The sequence below is a fragment of the Melopsittacus undulatus genome, chromosome 2 (genome assembly GCF_012275295.1).
Source record: "Melopsittacus undulatus isolate bMelUnd1 chromosome 2, bMelUnd1.mat.Z, whole genome shotgun sequence".
Lineage (NCBI taxonomy): Eukaryota > Metazoa > Chordata > Aves > Psittaciformes > Psittaculidae > Melopsittacus > Melopsittacus undulatus.
Window position 1 is genome coordinate 28063954 of NC_047528.1, and position 20865 is coordinate 28084818.

At 41.9% G+C, this 20865-nt stretch overlaps 2 protein-coding genes across 2 annotated transcripts; one reads left to right on the top strand and one right to left on the bottom strand.

Annotated features, from left to right (window-relative positions):
- The first annotated feature begins 4970 nt into the window (after positions 1-4970).
- MED4 (mediator complex subunit 4) lies at positions 4971-14600 on the top strand. The gene is made up of 7 exons (XM_005147665.4): positions 4971-5148; positions 7989-8055; positions 8409-8579; positions 8948-9005; positions 9955-10041; positions 10847-10978; positions 13860-14600. Exons 1-7 carry the CDS (start codon positions 5045-5047, stop codon positions 14030-14032), a joined length of 792 nt encoding a protein of 263 aa, XP_005147722.1. The 5' UTR covers positions 4971-5044; the 3' UTR covers positions 14033-14600.
- Positions 14601-17094: 2494 nt separating this feature from the next.
- On the bottom strand, positions 17095-20127 carry NUDT15 (nudix hydrolase 15). The gene is made up of 3 exons (XM_005147666.4): positions 19900-20127; positions 19620-19810; positions 17095-18691 (listed from the first exon to the last, which is right to left on the bottom strand). The coding sequence occupies exons 1-3, from the start codon at positions 20049-20051 to the stop codon at positions 18546-18548; spliced, it is 489 nt and encodes a 162-aa protein (XP_005147723.2). The 5' UTR covers positions 20052-20127; the 3' UTR covers positions 17095-18545.
- Between the last annotated feature and the right edge of the window lie 738 nt (positions 20128-20865).

Consider the following 20865-nt stretch of genomic DNA (forward strand, 5'->3'; position numbering starts at 1 on the left):
CTTGAAGGCTCTGTGCCCAAATTTACACCAGTGTAACTCAGGTTTAATATAGTTCAAAGCAGATCTAATTTTGTGCTGGAACAGTCTGGAATGGCGTACCAAACTCTGGTTTTAGCCATACGTAGTAGTGCTTCACACCCCTTCCACAAAAAAAATAAGCTTTGTCTTATAGTATTATCTATTTTTGCCTCATCTTTAACCTATTCTAGAATTACACCAGCTAAGCAAAACCACTTTTTTTTTTTTCCCTTTCTCATCTCATTGGTCTAAAATCGCTACGTAACATAAATGAGCAGGGAAATAAATATTTCTTCTTAAATAGCAATAAGAAATGGAGGATTTATCAGGGACATTTAAAAATATTAATGGTGTAAAGACAGCCTGACAAATAAGGGATGATTATTTTCATCTCCACAAGCCAAAGTACAGTTGTCGCATCCTTCCAAGCTGTTCGATTTATATTTTTAGTTGATATTTGACAGAAAGGATTTTATTTATACATTATCTAGGGGAAGTGGAAAGGAGTATTTATTCTGTCCTCTTCCCTACTTGGTCTCCTTGCTTATTCTCCTGCCTTTTTATTTATACTGTTTGCAATATTTTATTACACGTGGCCAGACACCTGAAAGCCTTCAGGAGTTACGTATCTTCTGTAGTCATTGTTTTCCATTATTATTTTAAGGTGTGGTTTACTGAACACTTACCAACTGAACTTTTGATGTTTAGCATCTGGGATGTATAAATAAAAGATAGTTGAAAAGCACTGTAGCCTGGAAAAGATACAGACTGAAAATGAAACACGTACCTGCTTTGGGCTTCTTATAAAAGATAATCTACAACTCAACTTCCAAGTTCCAGAGTGATCTTCTAGTACATGAAAGGTAAGGTAGGAACACCAGGAGTTAAGAAATCATAATAGTGTGCTGGAAAGGCTCTGCACCAGAGGAATCCTAGACCTGAATTTCACTTAACTAGGACTAAAAGTAGCATTCCTGGCTCCCTTCCCTGCCACATATTCCCTTGTGTCTAGTGACCTAGCAATGGCAGCCCTGAAGTTAACTACTTCAATGAGCTCATCTGAGAGAAATCAAGTCCAAAAATGATAGCTATCCGTTGAACTCATTTGCTCACCTGGTTCGTTCTGCAGTCTCACAATCATTGGACCTCATGTAAGGGTGAACAAGATGAGATACATGGCTGGAGAGAGATGGAGTCAACTGCACTTTTCAGCACTAGACCACAGTCATCCTAAATTAGTTGTAACATAAAACTACATTCTGAAGTTCAATATTATGAGGTTAGGTTTCACTCACTAACCCTAAAGAAAATTAACATCCCCTCCCAAATTAAATATTCCTTGGTCTTGTTATTGAGTTGAAGTGTCTCACAGAAGCACATGGCAAACACCAAGGAGGAGCAAAAGGACAGTGAAAATCTGTGGCTGGGAGATGAGAAGTTAGTAACATCTTAGCTTCTCAGTGTTGGTGTACTATTATATCAGCTCAGCTGCTCATGGATCTGTCTAAAAGAATCATTTTGCTTTGCAGATCATCACTTTAAGAGCCACTCTGGAAGAGACAAGACTCAACTGAACAAGATATAATAAGCTACTTTTGCTTGTGTTAGCAGATTCTTACTAACACATTCAGTATGCCATTGAAAAGAATCTGAAAGAGCTCTGAAACATCTAATAGTATCACTGTGGACAGAAAGATACATTCATTGCCACAAAACTAAAATGTTCTCAGACTACTGAGAATGCTTAGTTATTCAGGAGGGGCATGAGCTTTAAAGAAGCAGATCTGGCTTGAAACCAATAGAAGTATGAAAAAAGTTTACTCAGGGGAAAGAAGGCCAAAAGTACTAAGAACTGAGGAAACAGAGGAACCAACACTGGGGAAACAGAGGCTCTGTTGTTTTGTCTGAGCAAATCTCAGAAATCTATTCAGCAATTATCCTCTCAGTCTTAAAGCAATGGGCCCACAGGGCACTTGTAGGGCATGAGCCCATTTCACCCAGCTTTTCCCTTTGTCCCGAAGGAGATGACCCCTCTGACATAGTCTGAATGACTTTCTGCATCTTGGCAGAGGCAGGCATTCCCTCTGTCTCTGGTCTCACCCTGCCCTCCCACATAGAGGCCAGAGGAGAAGTCCCTGCCTATTGACTTGCACTTCCCAAACACTGCTGCATTCCCATGGCAAGGGGAGGGGAGTTTGATGAGGAGGAGAGTTCAAATGCAAAGTCCCACACCTGAGTTGTGGCAGTCCCAAGCACAAATACAGATTGGTGGAGACTGGACTGAAAGAAGCCCTCAGGAGAAGGCCTTGGGGGTGTTGGCTGGCAAGAAGCTCAATGTGAGCTGGCAGTATGCACTTGCAGCCCAGAAACCCAATATCCTGGACTAAATCAAAGAAACGTGGCCAGCAGGTTGAGGGAGGTGATTCTCCCCCTCTACTCTGCTCTGGTGAACCCCACCTGGAGTACTATGTCCACCTCTGGAGTCCAGAACACAAGACAGACATGGACCTGTTAGAGAAGGTCCAGAGGAGGCCATGAAGACACTCAGAGGGATGCAGCACCTCTCCTATGAAGACAGGCTGAGAGAGCTGGGCTTGCTCAGCCTGGAGAAGAGAAGGCTCCGGGGAGACCTTGTAACAGGCTTTCAGTATTTAAAGGGGGCTTAAAAGAAAGATGACAAGACTTTTTGTGAAGGCCTGTAGTGACAAGACAAGGGTCGAAGGTTTTAAATTAAAAAACATATAGATTCAGACTAGATAAAATGAAGGAGTTCTTTATTGTGAGGGTGGTTAGACACAGGCACAGGTTGCCCTGAGAAGCTGTGGATGCCCCATTCCTGGAAATGTTCTAGACCAGGCTGGATAGGGCTTTGAGCAACCTGGTCTAGTGGAAGGTGTCCCTGCCCATGGCAGGGTAGTTGGAACTGGATATTCTTTAAGGTCCTTTCCAGTTCAAACCATTCTGTAATTCCATGATTCTGTGGTTCTATGACTGGGCAGTACCATGCACACTGATTGTACGAGGGGCAGCACTTTGACAAGTGGGGAGAGAAGGGTGGCTGCTCCAGTGAAGGATTGGCAGTATTGGCCTGGTTGGGTGGGAGCAGTACTGCTGTCACTATGAAGGGAGGGAACAAGACCCTAGGCACAGTAAGAGGGAAACATCAGCCTACAGGACCCTCCCACATCTGATACTCACTCCTTGGCCAGTCAAGTCTGGGTGTGCTATTAACACCACAAGCTTTTAGCTCTAGCAAAACTCGTATCACATCCCCAAAATATATCAGAAGTACTTGCAGGTCTAAATAGTTCAGATGTCAACATGGATATGAGGAAGAAAATGATATAGTGGAAGGATTGCTTTGTTTTCAAAGTTGCTATTTCTTTCTGTTTATGCACCCATACAGACACTTACAAATCAGTGAACTGGATGCACAACCAGACAGCATCACCAATTACATCTTTCTTTGAACAAAATCAGGGAAACACAGGGGAAAAACAAACAAAAAAGCAACCAAAAGTTATTTAAAGGGCAGAATTATTTGATGATACGTTATCTGCTATGTAGTTTAAAGAGAATTCCCAAACTATCTACAATCAGAATGCTGATGGTTGTTATATATTGCAAATGAATTTTAAGTAACTCCTGTTGGCAGAGTTATCTTCTCCTCAGGGCTGCCAAATCCCATTGCTTTGTCATAAATCTCATTGTGCTGAATCGTTTCTTTAAACCACAATTAAAAGAATCACCAGCTAATGAGTTTCTTGGCTGGTTTTTTTGTTGTTTTTTTGTTTGTTTGTTTTGTTTTTTAAGAAGTGGAGATTTCTCAGGAACATACTTTGCAGAGGGTAAAAAGATAGTCAGGGTAGATACCAGCGCAGTCGGGGTGTTACCATTCATCTAGTGCTCGCTCTAATCAGGAGAGAATTGCTGTCTGCTGGCAGGTTCTGCAGCCGCCTGCTGGCAGCAGGACATATAGAGTCTGGGGACTCACTGCCCTTCTGTGGAAGTGATTGCCCTCGTTATAAACTCTGGCCCCAGATTAGCTTTCAGTCTGTGCTCTCTCATCTGCCCCCACCCTGGCTTCTCTCCGAGTCTCTTCACATTACTGAAACCTTCATGAACACAAAAAATTCCACTGGCTTCTCTGTGACCCCACCCAGGTTTAGAGGCCTGTTTACAGCGTCAGCCCATAGACAGCAACATTAACAAGAAAAACATGGTATTTTTTAGCTAAAGCTGAAACTCTGGCAGGATTTGCATCTGTTACCTGCCCCATCACCATGTGCAGGCCTCTATAATGAATGCAAAGCTGCCTTTAGCATCCACAGCTGGACACATCTGCACCCACAGCATTTGTGTGTCAGGCAGGTCATGGCTCCCGTCACCAGTGGGGGAGACTGCCCAGGTCACAGCTATTGGTGCTCATTTAAAGGTCTGGGGGTTTATTACATTTTCACTAACTTTCTTTAGCCATTAGTTCATCATCCATCTGATAAAAAACACCTAAGGGACATTGGTTTACCATGGCTGTCAAAATTTGGGTTAAAAACCTTCAGACTCAATTTAGTCGCAAGCCCTTTTTTTCTGCCGTTTTCTGTGTTTTTAGCGTACATCTGAATCCCATTTAGAGGCTCTTCTGTTGAAATCCGGGGACTGGAAATGCATTCAACACAGCAACAAGCGCAGACCCCTGCTGTGTAACGACCCAGCTCCAGGAGAGGGTTTTTACAAGAACGCATCTGGCCTCAGTGAGGAGATGTGACCTCCTTTCCTCTCACACCCACGGCTCTGCGCCACATACACGTCCCCTGTCCCCACTACCACCCAACCCTTCCTCCTCAGGGGAGCCACCACCCATACCCGCCCAGGGCAGAGGGAGGAACCCGGGCCGCGCATGCGTCAGCCGCCACCCAGCTGCCGCTCGCAATCTCGCCGCACGGGGGCACTGGCCGGCCTGGCGCCCTCGCGGGCCAGGCGCGCCCGCTGGGAAGTCGTTTGTGTCGCCTCCGCAACCGGGGTCGTAATGGCGGCGGCCTCGGCTGCGGCGGCCGGGGGTGGTGGAGGGGAGCGTAGCAGCACCCGGGAGCGGCTCCTGGCGGCGCTGGAGGATCTCGAGCTCTTGGCCAGGTACCGCTCTCTGCCCCCGGTGCTCGGATTGGGAGGTCCCCGGTCGGCGGCTGGGCGTCGGGGGTGGGGTGACGGAGCCCGGCGCTGAACGTGCGCAGAGCCTCCGATGAGGGTGGCTGAAGGAGCGGCTGTCCCTGGGCTTGGGCTGAGAGGGTATCGGGTAGAATTCGAACCAGATCGGCCCGGCTTGACCCGACTTCTCGGTGGTGGGCGATAGCAGGGCCAGGCCCGTGTTCACGCGTTTCCCGGCTCTCCTGCCGTCCTCAGCCGGCGGTCCCCTCCGCAGCCTCGACCCGAGAGGTGCCTTGTTTCTTATTCTTAGAGCAGGAGAGCATGCTGTTATGCTTAGAGCATTCTACCACCTAATTTGCTTTCTTGCTTGACAACCTGCGTTTCCTGGGAAATGCATGCACACATCTTCCTCCCCTTCCCCTTAGATTTTAGGCTTTTTATTAGTCACTAAAAATTATGTTTAACTCAGAAATTTGTAGATGGTGTTCCGTGACTCAAGCCGTTCTGATCATTGCCAGTGTTAGTGTTAAACTCCCTCTAAATAGGCTGCAAAGCCCGCGTTTGGAGTGATAACAATTCTTAGATATTTTTTCCATGCTCTCTGGGGCTGGTGCCATGACCCTCACCCAGGCTGGCCACCATGTTGTGCAGTTAAACTGGTTTCTAGTCATTTTCCTCCCAGAGAGAGAGTAGGAGTTTAGGAAAACTTTCACGTGGAATAACCCATGCTGTTTATGCAGCTGGCTCACTCTTTGTGAGTACTCCTGGTACAACAAGGAAAATACATTGGTCGGTTGATCTTGTTTTTTCTTATTAGGTTTTATTTTCGGCTTTAGATTTTACTGTGACATACGGGTTGCTAGAGAACAGGTGTTTGTGGAGAAAGAAAACAAAATCTCATTGGTCTTTATTTCTTGTGTTTTGGCTTTTTTGTTTTGTTTTGTTTGTTTTTTTTTTTTAAATTTTGGGACCATTTAGACCATTTGGACTATTGTCCAATAATGAACCCTGAGCAAACCTCAAAAACATTTAGTGAATCTGCCTATTGACCAGCAAACTGTTGCAGCACTGTGGAGCTAGGCCTTTCCCAGTCATGATACTGGTTTGCTGGTATGGGCAAACATTAAGCAACAGTCTATAGCCTTTGCATAGCTTTGAATCTGTGTCTGTTTTCTGGCTAGCATATAGCAGAATTACAACCATCCATGCCACCAGCTTTGGTGGTGGTAGCTGATATACTCATAACATTTTGTTTGCTATTGCTCAGTGGTTGAGAAGGTAGAATAAAGCTTTAGTGATAATGACAACTTTCTTTATTTTCTAGTTGTGTAAAATCATTTTAGTGTTCGGGAGTGACCAAGGAACATAGACCAAGAAGTTACTCAGAGCTTTATTGGTGAGGGGCATTTTCTGACATTTTAACAAGCACCTATTTTCATTTTAAGGTTCTAGCCCCACTGCTGAATGAGTCATACATCCCACTCAGCTGTTTGCACTGAAACAAGCAGACAATCTATTCCAAGGATAGTGTCCTCAGATATACAATTACTCATGCCATTAGAAGCCAAATAAGTTTGCTGAATTTACAGAAATGCCTTTTAACATTGTGGTCTTGTTGCTTAGTGAATTCCATCCAAGGTTCTTGATGGCTTTTCAGAATTGTGGCAAAGTAAATGGGTACCTGGAAGTGTGATCAAGAAGTTTGTTTGAGAAGTACTTCTAAACAAGCACCTGAAGATTATTATTATTTTTAATCATATTTATGTGTGTTTCATATACAACTAATACAGTACTGTAGAAATACTTGTAGTAAAAGTAGTTTCACAGCAAACTCTTCAGGTGCTTGAAAGTGTAGACTTAATTCCTCTAAGCCCAAGTGTGAAACTTGCTCTGGAAAAAAATGGAGAAAAAGTAGAGAAGTAAAATGGTGAGGACAACTTTCACACCCTCTTACAACAAACAAAGGCAGTGTAAGTAGGATATGAATTTCCCCTCTACTCTGACCTGGTGAGGCTGTATCTGGAATATTGCGTCCAGTTCTGGGCCCCTCAGTTCAAGAAGGACAGGGAATTGCTTGAAAGAGTCCAGCGCAGAGCCACAAAGATGATTAAGGGAGTGGAACACCTCCCTTATGAGGAGAGGCTGAGGGAGCTGGGTCTCTTTAGCTTGGAGAAGAGGAGACTGAGGGGTGACCTCATCAGTGTTTACAAATATGTAAAGGGTGGGTGTCAGGACGATGGAGCTAGGCTTTTTTCAGTGATATCCAGTGACAGGACAAGGGGCAATGGGTGTAAACTGGAGCATAGGAGGTTCCACGTTAACATCAGGAAGAACTTTACTGTGAGAGTGACAGAGCACTGGAACAGGTTGCCCAGGGGGGTTGTGGAGTCTCCTACATTGGAGATATTCAAGGCCCGTCTGGACAAGTTCCTGTGTGATGTACTCTAGGTTACCCTGCTCTTGCAGGGGGGTTGGACTAGATGATCTTTCGAGGTCCCTTCCAACCCTTGGATTCTATGGCATTTGTGCTGTTTCTTCTTTCAGCTTCTGTTTGTCTTAGTAGTTTGGCAGGAACTCAGCACATTTATTGAGTGTAATGTACAAGTGCTTCATGAGCTCAAAGAACAAAGAAAATGTGCTTCAATCATGAGACTATTCATAGAATTACTCTTAGTTGAGAAATCCTTGCCAGCACTGTACTATAAAATACTCAAGTCCATGCATACTTCTGTAATGATATCAGTACACTGACAATTTGGGGATGACTTGTGATTTACAAATAATGACCTAGAAAATTGCGCAAACACCAATTTGAGTTTTCCTTTCAGGGAGCTAATTGAAATTTTGGCAATTTCAAGAAACCAGAAGCTTCCACAACCAGGAGAGGAGAGCCAGGTAAGCTAACTTTCTAAACTATACTTCTTTGTGTAAGTGCAATGCTTCTATATCCCCACCACCACCCTCTTTCTCCCTCTATTCTTGTCTGTGCTAAGCATAGCAAATGGTGATGATTAGGTTTTGGCCCCACTACAAAGGTCTTCTTGGTCCTCATGTTGTTTGCTTGTTTGTTTGTTCATTTTGATGTATGCTTCTTAGGCTGTTTTTGCAAACAGAGGGAAGAAATTTTGTTTAATTTTCATGCGAACACAAATACTCTATGAATGTCAGTGGCTCTTCTTTACAGTATGATTGAGGGTGTATTATTACTCCAGCTAAATTAAAAGTTCTGCAAAACTCTTGTTCAATAGATCCTGGAACTGCTGATTCAGAGAGATGGAGAGTTTCAAGAGCTAATGAAGTTGGCAGTTGATCAGGGGAAAATCCATCATGAAATGCAGCTTTTAGAAAAGGTAGTAGAAAAGAGGGATAATGATATTCAGCAGCTGCAGAAACAACTAAAAGAAGCAGAGCACATACTGGTAAGTTCATAATGATGTGTTTGCTTTTGAGACTACTTGTGAAAAGGTGGCTCTGGAGGAAGTGGTGTTGTGTTTGAGAAGATTAAAATATTTAAAACTTCATAAAAGCTTAGTGGTTTGGCTTTATTTTTCAGTAGTCAAATACTCTTTAGTTATCATGATATTCAGTTTTGTTTTATAATGCTAATTTTCTTCAAAACCTACTTTATTTCTGTATATTTTGAAAATGTTCACTGAACAGTTTCTTTGTTAAAATGCAATTAAACACAATGGTTTATTCATGAAGCTGACTTTGTGTAGTTTACAAATTAAAGATGCGTTGAAGGTTTGTTTTTTTCATTTTTTATTATTCTTTTTTTTACAACTAGGCAACAGCTGTTTATCAAGCAAAGGAAAAATTGAAATCAATAGAAAAAGCAAGAAAAGGTGGGTATCCATGATTATACATACTATGTAAATGCAGTTGTAAAGAAAGTTGCTCATGAGCTTGAGTTAGTGTTATTTTATTTTCATCTACTATTACAGATTTCAGATGCTTTGTGTGTAAACAAATTTTCATTTCATTATGAACCTATAAACAGAATAAAGGCAGGAATTAATATTTTTTTGGTGGCAAACATGTCTTTAATATTAAACTTGAATTCAGGTGTTTCAACACTCTTTTTGGACTGATAATAGTCTGTCTGGTTACCCAGCTGCCTCTCACCAAATTGCAGAACACTTTGTGCATGCATGCACTGTATTTGAAAGACTGGCTAGCTAGTGGTACTGATTTGTACCTGTAACAGTTTCTGACATTATGGCACTTACCAAGTGAAACTTACTTCTTTGGGTTTTTTTTTTTGGGGGGGAGGCATTTTCTTAATGTTTGGGTTTGTTGTTTTTTTTTTTACATGTCTTTTATCATCTTATTACCTCTCTTTTATCTAAAAAAGTCAAGGAATTTCATTAAGCTTATGGTGCTGTAATACATACACATATTTAGAATGGCTGCTACATGTATGCCCTACAATTATTAAACCAACAAAAAAATTTCTTTACTACAGAAAATTCTGTAATTAAACAGGTGCTAAAAGTTTCTTGCAGATTGTACTTGTCAAGTACACTGCTTAAGAGATTGGTTTGTGTTTTTCACAGCGTTAAAGATCTGTTGCCATTGAAGGTGTAGTGAACTTGTGGCTGTAAAATCAGTTTGCTGTAAAGGTTGACCTTGCATAGTCTAAGAATCCTTTAAGTAGTCACTGCATTTGAAACATGCTCTTAATGTTTGACAAAATTACATTCCCAATCTTCTAGCTACTGATGCCCAGTATTCTGAAATAATTGAATGATGCAGCCTCTTGTGAATATGGTAACTTCTCTTCCATTCTTCTAGGTGCCATTTCCTCTGAAGAAATAATTAAATATGCCCATAGGATCAGTGCTAGCAATGCTGTGTGTGCCCCTCTCACATGGGTACCAGGTAACCACATGTTTATGACAACAGATTTTTTTTTTATAATGAAGCATGTTCAATACCTTTTCTTACAATGCTTTTATACAGTGATAAACACTGGGGTTTATTAGAATAGCATTGTTTTCACCTCTTCTAGCTTATATTTTCAATGAAAAATAGATATCCGAAGTCCTGTAGACTTTATTATGTACATCTTCAAAAGGCTATAAAACTTCACAGTCCATTAACTTACTGTCCTCCTCTGCTCTTTGCTTTTTTCCCTGGAATGTTGGCCCCAGTTGTAAGTTAGAACCAAGTATGTTGAAGGCTTTTCCATGTGCTTAGTTATTTTCTATCCTGCCCCTTATAATATTCTTTTCAGAGGAAGTTAGTAGAGTCAGAAGCAGGGCTTCCATCATGTCAGGTTTCAGTTTTAAGAACTATCCTTCTTGTCCATAATGAGAAAGTGAGGGTTTTTTGTTTTGGTTTGTTGGGGTTTTTTTCCCATTCCTACATTTGCTGTTTAGCTGTGAAGTAGCAGGGAGAGCAAAGATATCCTCTAAACATGGGGGTTTTTTGTTGTTTTGTTGTTTTTATTTTTGTTGTGGCTTTTTAATGTGCTTCTCTGCCAGGTCTGAATGAACAAAGAAAGTCTAAGTGAAATGCACAGGCTTGGATTTTAACAAAACAGATGTGATGCTCATTGCTGATCTAAGCAATCAGAGTGTGGTTTCTTTGGTCAGGAAACTAGACGCTGAAGAAAAAGTTAATACTTGCAAGACAATTCCTAAATATTTAAAAACATTCCCTTTTTTTTTGTTTGTTTTTAAAGGGGACCCACGTAGGCCATATCCTACAGATCTGGAAATGAGGAGTGGTCTCTTGGGTCAGATGAACAACCCATCCACCAATGGAGTTAATGGACACTTACCAGGGGATGCACTTGCTGCGGGCAGACTGCCAGGTAAGAGAAACCATTTTATTTGCTTTTCTTAATTCCGTGGACAGTCATAGTAAAGATGTATTTGCAAAGGCAAATCAGAGTAAAAATAATGAAAATTATGGCCAGTGTTTTTCCCTAGCAATGATCATGTAGTAAATAGAGTTAACATTTAGAAATTGCATAAATTTTACTTCATGTTAAATCGTACTGCAGACACTACAACTAAGTGTAAGCAAAAGTCACTGAATTACACTTCAATTCACTTAAAATTGCTGTAAATTAAGTGATATCAAATGATACTAGAAAGCAGCATTTTCAAAGCTATCTTTTCTTAATAGTGATGACAAAGTATGGGATTGTGAAAGCTGTATTTGGAAGAAAAGTTTATTGTCACCCGCTACTTTCCTTTAAGTCTATGCTGCATATAGCAAGACTCTTTGCTTAGAAATTCTAGATTGAAAAGATGTTGCAGAGGACAGCTTGTGAGGTAGTACCTTGAGTGTAGGAATTGAGCTTTATAGTCTCTTACCTTAATTGCTTAATGAAATGGGCACTTCCACTGACTGTAGTGGGATTCATTCATTTATGCTAAAATAGAATTTAGCACTAAATTATAGTAACTGAATCAAGAATCCAGGGGTTCTGTTCTTGTGCAGCATTAATCTACCATGGTTAGACTTAAATTGTGGATGATTCTTAGTTTAGTTTCATAGATCTGTAACAGTTCTTACCTGATTGTTAAGCCACTTTCAGGTGGTCTGGAAAGCTTGTTTTCAAAAATTGTACTAAATACATTAAAAACCTCTGTCCTATGTCCCCATTGGAGAAATAGTAAACTTGGATTTAGTGTTTCTCATAATCTCTCTAATTCTATCATCACCTCTTAGGAAGTGCATTGAAGTTCTGCACCATCTTGCTTTCTAAACCTCTGGCCTTGGATAAAATGGGTCAGTGAGCTAATAGGAGTGGGACTCTGACATCTGTCTATAGCAACCCACCAAGAAAATGTTGAGGATGGGCCCATGTAATACCTCTTCTGTTCTTCCCAAACATGGTCAGAGTACGAGTTAACGTTGTGTCTTCCTCATGGAGTTTGAGCATTTATTTGCTTAAGTTTCAGTAGAGTCCATTCTGGTTGGCTCCTCTGCCTTAGAGGATGCAGATTTGCTCCTTTTACTTTTGAGTTGTGTCTCTGTAAGAACCGAAAGCCCATTCTTCAGGACTTTTCCTTGAGAAGCTGGAAAATGTGGGATTTATACACCTAAGTAAAGTTGTTAATTGAATCTGTATCTCCTATGTCAGGGGAAATCCTCTTAATTACGGGACTAACAGGTAAAAGGGAAACATCAAAACTTCATTTAAAAGAAAGTAAAGGCTGCCCTACTTTCTTTTGCCTTGCTTTTTGGCATTTTGTATAGGGATCCTTCATTTGTTGGTGTGTGGAGGCATGTCCTGAGAATGCTTATTACGGGATTTAGCCCTCCTAGAGACTTTTGCAGGGAGATACCGGATTACTGAGTCCTTAGTGAGTGTGCAGGGCAGCCACTGGGCTGCTTAGTAGCCTCAAAACTTGGAGGCTGCTTAGCACATACACTCAGCCTGGTGTAATAATGGACTGGTTCCAGTATTAAAGTATGACCACAGAATGTAGAACACTGGCTTTTATTCTCAGCTGGTTCAAATAAAGTTGTTTAATTTCACCAAAGGTGGGATGAGACCACCTTGTACTGTTGTTGGCCTTCCTAAAGCTGGCACAGAACTAGCACAAAGGCTGCATTCTGCCCTAGTATCTGCTGGTGGGTGAGATTTGTACAGCTTGGTAATGCATCTGGTATTAGGGAACTGTAACTGTAGTTCATACATGGAGAACTTGAAGATCAGAAGCTACTATGTGTATGGAGACACTGTGCTTCTGAGTTAGATAGCACCTGAGTGAGAATACATCTCCCATAGACAACCCCCCTTCTTAGAGAGTGCATTCTTTTTCTGTACTCAAAGTGACATGTGTGTGGGTTTTTTTTTTTACTTCTGACTACCTAATTATTTTTAATTCTTGATGTAAGTGGGAGATAGCTGGTTTCTTCTATGGGATAGGATGGTCTTAGCTGTGGTGCCTGGTAGTAAGTGGAGAAGAATTGAAGCACAGCAGTAGGAGCATAAATTAAAAGGAAGGGAGAAGAAATGGCATATAGATGCATAGTGCAGCTTTGAAATGGGAACTGTTTGTGGGGGGAAAGGAAGGGAGAGACTAAGAAGTGTGGGAGGAGGGTGGGTTGGTAGAGAGTACAGTGTGTAATGGTTTTGCAAGTTGTAGAAGAGAAGAAACAGCAAGAGGGAAGAGAAGTCAGAGGTAAGTGAAGATGGCCTGGCTGGGGCACAGTGGGGCATTCCCACTTCAAGTATCTTTGTGGCCCTGGTTTTGTAGTAGGACCCTCATCTCCTTTGCTCTTGGTGTGCCACATTTGCTGTTGGAAAAACAATAACCAAGGTATTTTCAGCGAAATTTGGATAAAACCTTTTACTTTGAATTCCTATAGTCTACCTTAAGGTCTTAGGGTTTTTTTAATCTAATGTTTTCATCTATTTTTGCATACTGACAGAGGGTGATAATTTTCATGACTGCCAGTGGTTGTGAATGTTAAGGCAGTTCAAATTGTGCTTTGAAGGTAAAAAGCTTTGTATGCATATATACTGTTTTGAAGAGGAGTGATGAGAGATCAAGAGCCATCTACATAAATGGGCCTCTCAGGTATTGTAGGCTTTTACAATGATGGAAGGTTTCTGCTGTCCAGAATTCAGGCAGGATTTTAAGATTAATTTTAAACTGGAGTTGTGGCTGAGCTGTCTTGTTGCGTTTGTTGATATACAAAGCTGATTGTTTGATAATGCCTTTTTTTTCCAGATGTGCTGGCTCCTCAATATCCTTGGCAGTCAAGTGATATGTCAATGAACATGCTACCTCCTAATCATAGTAATGACTTCATGTTGGAGCCTCCAGGACACAATAAAGAGAATGAAGATGATGTAGAAGTTATGTCAACAGACTCCTCAAGCAGCAGTAGTGACTCAGACTAGGTACGAGAGGGACAGTACCCCTATTAGACCTTTCCTGTGGTAAAGGTAGGTTGGGTGCTGTTCATCGTAAGACACAATATCCTTTTATTACCGGTGGCCCTGTGTAAGGAGAAGATAACAGCTGGCTCAGAAATGGGGTGACTAATTTATAAACTGTGGACTTTAGAATATTTTTTTTCATTAGATATTCAAGTAAAATGACTGGGAGCTTTCTGCTGGAAGAGAGATGTCACATTTCCAGTGATTATGTAAATGTGTGAATGTGTATGTTTGCAAAAGACATGGTGTATATATATATTTACTATACATTAGATGACAAAAGTTCCTGGGAAAAAAGGTGTAAGGGGAATCCCCATGTATGTTTGTTAGTAACTTTACTCTTTTGATGATAGCTTTTTCTATGGCACAGAAATGAGACATGACATAATTTTAATATCTTTTTATTGTCACTGCCTAAATCCATGTTTTTGGGCTGAGAACAAAAGCATGGGAATAAGCTGTAAGGAAAAAGTTTGTAATTATTGTAATATATAATGATTTGTCATAAATAAACTGAGCTTTGATGTAACTTTGCGTTTCTTTTTGCAAACTTGAATTTTAGATGAGTTACTGTGTAACTTCAGTACTCATCACATTTTATCCCAGTATGTGGTTGAATTCTGATTGGAGTTTCAGAAGCTTGTACTCATTTTTCCCCTTTGCAAAATGCCAAGTCAGTATTAGAAGCAGCTGAGGAGTCACGAACTGAGAGCCTGACCTTTTCAGCTGAGATTTGCCAGTTACATGTGTAACTAGGCAGACCCTGAGGTGGCCATGTAGACTGCCCATGCATTTGCAAAGCTTTTGGTTAAGCATCCTGGGCCCCTGGAGATGACATGCTTTAGGGTACACTGCAGGTTCAGCTCCTTCCAGTTCAAAGTACTCATAGATTCTTGTCTATAATTTTTCAGTTCTTTGAACCTGCTGATTTGTTTACTTCAGCAGTTGCATTTCCTGCCTCAGCTACAATGTTCTTTCATCTTTCCAAAGGCACTTGGCTTTGCTTTCCTTGGTCTGTTTTGCTTGAGGAGTTATTTTACGATGGCTAGTTTGCTCTTAAGTAAACCTCTGATCAGATCAGAAACTAATGTGAACTGTTGCTCATGGCAGTTACAGGTTTCTGCCCTGCAGCAAGGCTTCTTGAAAGACAGATCACAAATTTACTCCACACTGCCATTTTGTAGATTCCTCACAGGTAGTATCTGATAAATCAGGTACCTAGTTTGTATGGAGAATCTTCCAAGTATTGCTGTCAGTAATGCTGCCACATATGACTAACATACATACAAATCCCATAAGGATGGAGACATGAAAAGGACTTCAGTCAGGTTCAGTTGCATAATATTGGGCAGTGCTTTTTTGTTTTAAGAGAAATTGGGAGTTTGGTTTTGTCTCAGCTATTCCTTTTGGAAATATTTTTAGAGTTACTAAAATTTCACTTCTGTTCTACAGTCTGAAGTTTTTCATATAAATATATATTTTGACTTTTGTTTAGTATCCTGTTTTCCTCTTTAGAGTTTATCCCCAATGTCTTCATAGAGGACTGTATTAACATGAATTTTTAATTAATGTTAACTCAAATACACCTGCCCCATCTCAGTCATTCTAGTTAATCTTGGCTACCCCTGTTCTAGTTCACATTGTTTTTTCTTAAACATGTGTGATAAGAATGAAACACAGTATTTCAAAATGCAGCTTCTCAATGCTTTGTACTGTGGGATTAGTATTTTCTTCCCTAAATGCCCCTCTCTCAACACATCTTACAACACAGCCATAGCTCATTAGTCTCTTTTGTCTTCTCATTTGTAAGAACATTCTTTTCTTGGCATGAAATACAAATAGAGATAATTAATAGTGATGGGAAGTGCAATGTACAGTCTACCCAAAACTCTTACATGGCTTTATTATGTGATTCACTGTGGAGGTGGGTGATTGTTTCCAGACATAAGGATGAACAGAAGCAATGAACAGTTTTTTTTACTCCTGGGTTGCTTGCTAGTCCATTGAAGGATTAAAAGGGACCAAATGGGACCAGTGTGTTACATACAAGAAACATGTAAGACAACTCTGTCCACAGTTCACTTAGCATAAAATCAAATTCTGGGTATAAGATGCATCCTAATGAGTTTCTTTACATCAGTGCTCCAAACCATATGCTGTTCAGGATTATTTTTCTCAAAACTGTAACTATAATGCTATTTTAGGTGAATTTTGTCTATTACAGTAAGTTGAGCAAACCATAAAGTTTTTTGTGTTCTGTTGTTCAGTGGCTTCAATGTGTACCCAGTAGATTTTCCTATTTAGCAGATGTACCAAAAATCTAAGTAAACATAACATTTAGTTGAAAACACTGAGCATTAGCAGCTAAAAATTACTGAGAATCAAACTTCCTGGGGAAAAAAAAAGTACAAATACATGATACATATAAACCAAGTTATTTAAGTTAGGGATTGCTGACAGCTGATTGCAGTAGTGCACTGTAGTCGTTTCATCAGTCCACTTAGAAAGGATGCAGAAGCCCTGACATACGGTGATACTGTTTGTGTCCTCATTTCAGTACCTGCTTGTGTATTTACAACAGATAGAATGAATACAACCATTAATGGTATCAAAATATTTATTGCATGACAAACGGTTCTACAGTGACCCCTGTTTCCCCATCAGGAGCTAGATGCCTTCTAAAATTTAAAATTGCACTAGATTATATTAAATAATTGTAATATGGGGTTTTTTCGTGGTTTTTTTCCCTTTATTCTTTGAGACAGATGGGCAGGACATCTGTCAACTCTTCCTACAGGCTCTTTGTTGACAGCTGAATGGAATAATTTTCAGTGTACATAAAGTTGCTTTCAAGAAGAAAACCTCCACTCTTGAATAGAAAAAGAAAAAGCTCTCTACAAAGATACAGCAGTAAAGGAATTTTCAGTGATATTTCTCATTTCAAAACTGCTTTATAACATTATCTTTTTTGTTCACTTCAGAGAAAGAATATGTCCTAGGTAGCATGTAGTTAATACTTCACATTCTAAGCAGGAGGCTTGCAATAATTCAGCAGCATCCTTACACCTCATATCACTCTGCTTCTCAGGAAAAAAAGCCATCTCTGAGCTCTAAACCATTCAAGCTCATTTATTTTAAGAACTGACAAGTCAATTCATAATTTCAGACAATTTTAATCTTTAAATATTGTGCTTCTGTTTTATTCAAAAGAAATTAAAGATATCTCAGAACATTTTGTACAACAGTTATGTTGGAAACAGACAAAACCTGTGTTTTAGAAGAAACCCAAAGAGAAAAAAATGAGGCAATTAGTAATTTTTTTAAAAAGTCATATCCTAAAATGAATTGCTGATGTTCTATTGAATAGAACTACAGCTGGAAAAGTATCAAATCTGGTTACAGATCCTAGAAAAATTAAAAATAGAAACTCATTGGTTTTGCACAAATTTTTGTATACGATTTCATTGCCTACATTCAATCATCTCATCACATCAAACTGAAAATGAACAATTCTATTAAATCCAGTAGTCATACAGAATTACACCTACTGTGCTGTTTAGCACCTACAACTCTCTTTAGCCCCGAAGTATGTCTGTCTACTGTAGTGCTACACCTGTCAATCAAGATTAGTTTGTGCAATGTTATTTGTGTCAGCCTATTTGTGTTCAGCCTAGCAGAACACTTTAGGCACCTCTCCAGTTCTAATAGTTCTAATTGAACTACTAAGAGTTTAGTAACCTGATCAGGAATTAAGATAAACTGTAGAGATCTGGAACACTTCTTCAGGTAAATTTTAATGTAACTGAGAATGCAAACAACTCTGTAAGGAAAGAGGGTGGCAAGAAGGACGGGAATCTTCGCCCCCTGCAATAAACCTTTCATCATTAATGTTGACAATCCTTTTCATGTTTGTAGTACTCTTTCAAGTATATACTGCTGTCTGCAGACTGAGGCATTGTCTGTAGAATGTGATGTTTGTTCATGACAGTATCTTAACTGAAGCTATAAGACAAGGCTAAGTTTAAAAATTGGTCCACATTTTATAATTATTTATTTATGTGTTTACAATTATAAGGAAAGCAGCATGATACACAAAGAAGTTTTACATAGAAAGCAGGACACTGTCTTAAAAAAGTTCCTCTTGAGCCTGATGCTGCAACTGTTACCAAGGGAGCATGTTTCTCTGATTCCTGCTCTGACTTCTGCTGCTTATCCATATAAAAATTAACCAAATAAAACACTCCTGAGATTTATATAAAACATTCACTGTTAACCACAACAGCTAGAAATAGCTGCGGAATGAGAGACGACTGTCACATGAAACATGGTCAAAGCACTGAAACATCTGGCATCTTTTTGGCTTTGGAAAGTGTGGTATATTCACATGGGCAAAGAGAACATGAGGTATCCTTTTCTCTTTTACACCAAAAAGCAGGTCTTTCATTTGGCTTGTTACATCATGTGCCATTGCTTTTTACCCCAGTTGGTGACTTCCCGTGTACCCCTTCAGATGATCAAGCTCTTCTGTAAAGGGATTGTAACCTTGCTCTCTTAAACAGCGTAAGGCCCAGAACAGCTGATCTGCTGGAGGAAATTCATCCCACTTAACCCATTCCCAGCCTGCAGGGAAAAAATAAAAGGAAAAAAAAAAGAAAAAGCCAGAGAATGAAATAATGTGCACTTGCAACACAGAAAACCAACAATATCCTGGACTGATTCAAAAGGAATGTGACCAGCAGGTCAACAGAGGTGGTTCTCCCTCTCTGCTCTCCCGAGACTCCACCTGCAGTGTTGTTTCCAGCTCTGGGGTCCCCAACACAACAGGGATGTGGACCTGCTGGAGCGAGTATAGAGGGCCATGAAGATGTTCAGAGGGCTGGAGCACCTCTTCTATGGAGACAGGCTGAGAGAGTTGGGCTTGTTCAGCCTGGAGAAGGCTCCAGGGAGACATTAGAGTAGCTTCCAGTGACTAAAGGGGGCCTACAAATAACCTGGAGAAGGACCTTTTAGAGGGGCATGTAGAGATATGACAAGGGGGAATGGCTTTAAGCTGGCAGAGGTGAGATTTAGAATTTAGCTTAGATATAAGGAAGAAATTCTTCACTGGTCTGGTGGTGGGGCCCTGGCACAGGGTGCCCAGAGAAGCTGTGGCTGCCCCATCCCTGGCAGTGTTCAAGGCCAGGTTGGATGGGGCTTGGAGCAACCTGGTCTAGTGGAAGGTGTCCCTGCATGGCAGGGGGGTTGGAACTGGATGAGCTTTCAAGGTCCCGTCCAACCCAAACTATTCCGTGATTGTACGATAATCATGCAACAATTCCGCCTCTGCAAGTCTGGACGGACTGCACAGGAATTACCAACGCAGCTACTTTAAAGTTCGTTACTTTCCTTAAGTCTTGACCCTACCAGCTCTGAGGAATAAAGGTGCCGGCAGCCCCCCCCTGACCTCGGTGGGTCACAGCGTGTGGCCATGCAGGTGAACAGCAAACCCAGCCTCAAGGTGTGTTTTGATACAACGGGCACACCCCCCCCCCCCGGTGCCGCCCCTCACCCTCATTTTTCTCGGGCTCGCGGTTGCGCGGCTCCGCGCCCGGCTCCGCCTCCCCCTTCATGAGGACTGTGACGTAATGGTACCGCGCGGCGGAGCAGAACGAATTGACGGTAGAGGCGAAGCGCACGTTGCGCAGCCGCAGCCCCGCCTCCTCCAGCGTTTCCCGCGCAGCGCACTCGGCCAGGCTCTCTCTGCGGAAAGAGAAACGCACGGCACGGCCCCCTCACGGCACGGCGCGTACCGGCGGGAAGGGGTGCGATGGGGGGCTCGGGGCTCCTACCCGAACTCCAGGTGGCCTCCGGGGAGCTGACAGGTGCCGGCCCCCATTGGGCCTTTTCTCTTGCCCAGGAGGACGCAGCCGGGGTGCGCGGCGCTGGTGACCACCACCCCCACGCCGATCCCGGGCCTCGGGGGCTGCGCCGGCTCGCCCATGGTAGCTAAGGCCCGGCGGTTGTAGGGCTGCTCCGCCAACCGGGCCGCGGCCCGATTCTGGGTGACCTGTGCCTGGGGAGGGGAGGGCGCGGTGGGGGCAATACGCAGGGTGCGCGTGCGCGCTGCGGGTGGTGGCGGTGGAGCAGCTTGGTGGTGCCGTGAGGGCCGAACCTGCCGCGGGTGCGCTAGGGGGCGCTGTGCTGAGGGAGGCTGTCGGTAGCCTGCGAGGGGCGCAGCGCCCTGCGCCAGGCCGGCGGGTGAGGAGAGGCGGGTGTGCAGTTGGTGCTGCCGGCTGTTCGCCCTCCGTGTGCACGGAACGGCCACTGAGAACTGGGAAAGCATCTGTGCAAGTGAGGGGCACCTAAAGCCAAAGAAGACGCAGCTCAGTTCCGTGGAGGTCTCTGACTGTAGATATGCTCCTCTTAAGAAGTGCCCCTTCTTGAGTCAGCCCCCAGTATCTGTTGGGTAGAGTCTGGTACCGAGGAGTCCCTTCTGAAACTTAAAAAAAGAAGCTACAGACTTGGCTAAGCAAAGCTCCAGAGGCAGAATGGCAGTTCCTGACCGACAAGAAATCAGAATTTCAGCTACCAAATAATCCCTTCATTTTCACATTTATTTTTATTATACAAATACAGTTATGTAGAATACAAAGTACAGACTTTAATGTTCCTTGCAAACAACTGTAAAGTTTGTCAGACCTTCCCCAGCCTGTTGATCACAACGCAGATACAAACTATTATTCTTTTGGAGGACTTTCAAATTGAGGTTCTTTTGTAAGGTTTTAAAATATGCATGTACAGCTGTTTTCATTTCC